At 36.1% G+C, this 1,943-nt stretch overlaps 1 protein-coding gene across 1 annotated transcript; it reads left to right on the forward strand.

Annotated features, from left to right (window-relative positions):
• Positions 1-371: 371 nt before the first annotated feature.
• LOC131630733 (LOB domain-containing protein 38-like) lies at positions 372-1,693 on the forward strand. The gene is made up of 2 exons (XM_058901484.1): positions 372-780; positions 896-1,693. Exons 1-2 carry the CDS (start codon positions 597-599, stop codon positions 1,387-1,389), a joined length of 678 nt encoding a protein of 225 aa, XP_058757467.1. The 5' UTR covers positions 372-596; the 3' UTR covers positions 1,390-1,693.
• Positions 1,694-1,943: the final 250 nt, after the last annotated feature.

The raw sequence follows: 1,943 nt of genomic DNA on the forward strand, positions 1-1,943 counted from the left end.
CTAATTAATAAAAGACAATGATATAAAATATCATACTTGATTTATTTAACTACATTTCTTAATATACTTATATTTATAGTTATACATTTATACTTACATATTTCATAATTGAAAACATATTTATATTTAATCTTCAATATATTTTGAATAAAATTAACTATATAATAAAAATAAATAATAGGAAACCAAAAAAATGAAAATACTAAACAGTGACACTATATCCATAAGAAAAAGTGATCCATAAAATTCCGAAGGTACTACAAAGAATCAACGGTGGAGAAACATCCATCCGCGGAAACACGGAGCCGCTCACACCCAAAACCTTGGAATCTCACACTCACACACACCCTTCTATACACAATCAAAAAGTAGCTTTGAACGCAGACACACCCACTAAACTAACCTAACCTTAGTTAACTCCTAACCCTACTTCATTCATTCTCGTTCTCCATTCTCCTCTTCCTACTCTTTATTTATACCCCATTCCCACCTGCACCCAGTTCCATTCTCTTCTCTTCCACTTCTTCTCCTCATGTGAAGGAACTCTTGGTTACCACAATAATATTACAACAATACAAAAAAATAAAATAATAATCATGAGTTGTAACGGTTGCCGTGTCCTTCGAAAGGGTTGTAGCGAGTCTTGTATCTTACGCCCTTGTATTCAATGGATCGATACCCCTGAATCACAAGGCTATGCCACTGTCTTTGTTGCCAAGTTTTTCGGGCGCGCTGACCTCATGTCTTTCATTTCCAACGTCCCTCAACCACAAAGACCCGGTATATTTTTTTTTACTTCTTTTCATTAGTTTTGCAGTTATTCTAGCTCAAACACGCTTAACTAAGTTTTTCGCAGCGGTTAACTAAAGTTTTTTCTGTTATAACTATTATGCAGCTTTGTTTCAATCTCTGTTGTTTGAAGCGTGTGGACGAACGGTTAACCCCGTTAACGGTGCCGTTGGACTTTTATGGACAGGAAACTGGCACGTCTGTCAAGCGGCAGTTGAAACCGTTCTCCGCGGCGGAACCCTTGGGCCTATACCTGAGCTTCTCGGTTTAGATGAGTCCTCCGAAGGGGAAGTCACGTGTAACGACGCGCGGAAGATCCGAGATCCGAACTCGAGTTTCCGGTTTACGAGTTCCGGTGGTAAACGCAAGCGATTGAGTGAAACTGCGAAGATTCAGACGACGGCGACGACTGATCTTAATCTCCGATTGACGCCGTGTTTTCTTCAGAACGCGTTGACCAACCGGAGGGAGGTTCACCGGCAGGGATCACCGTCGTTGAATTCTGAGGAATCTGTGACGACGACGACGTGGTTGGATAGTGGAAACGGAGATGATTACGTTCACGACGGAGACCGGAAAGTTCTTAACCTTTTTGTTTGAAGGATATTTCTTTGAGATTCGTGTTTTTTGTTTCTGGATCGTGCTATTAAGGGCTTGAACGCACGTTATTTTTGTCTTTTATTAGTTATTTCTTTTGCCGGAAAATAACTCCGGCGAGATTTTGTAAAACGCCGGCACATGATTTTTCTCTGTTCTTTTATAAACAGGGAAAAAGATGAAGGTTAGTCGGTGAGGAATTTTTTTTTTTTTTTTTTCTTTTAAATCTGTTAAACATGTTGCTATGAAGGTGTGACATGAATATTAAATAATTAAATCCTAAAGTAAAAACATATTTTCTTTTTAATTAGTTTTTATCATAGTCTAGTTTCATTGAATCATTAGTATTTTTATTATTGAATCATTGAATCATGAAGGTGGACAAAATTTTAAGTTGGTTTATTGTGATAATTATTTTTAAATAGAAGTAGTACTTGTTTTTGTTACAAATTTTCATTAAATATATATTTTTTTATGAAACTAAAAAATAAAATATATTGAATTACAACTATAAAAAGTGTGAAAATATTTCTTATTGTTAGCAATTGAGTTTATAG

Source organism: Vicia villosa, unplaced genomic scaffold (genome assembly GCF_029867415.1).
Source record: "Vicia villosa cultivar HV-30 ecotype Madison, WI unplaced genomic scaffold, Vvil1.0 ctg.000726F_1_1, whole genome shotgun sequence".
NCBI classification, from domain to species: domain Eukaryota; kingdom Viridiplantae; phylum Streptophyta; class Magnoliopsida; order Fabales; family Fabaceae; genus Vicia; species Vicia villosa.

Coding starts and splice junctions, on each gene's coding strand:
- LOC131630733 (XM_058901484.1), top strand. CDS start 597: ATGAGTTGTAACGGTTGCCGTGTCCTTCGAAAGGGTTGTAGCGAGTCT. Junction 781..895: donor CCCTCAACCACAAAGACCCG/GTATATTTTTTT, acceptor ACTATTATGCAG/CTTTGTTTCAATCTCTGTTG.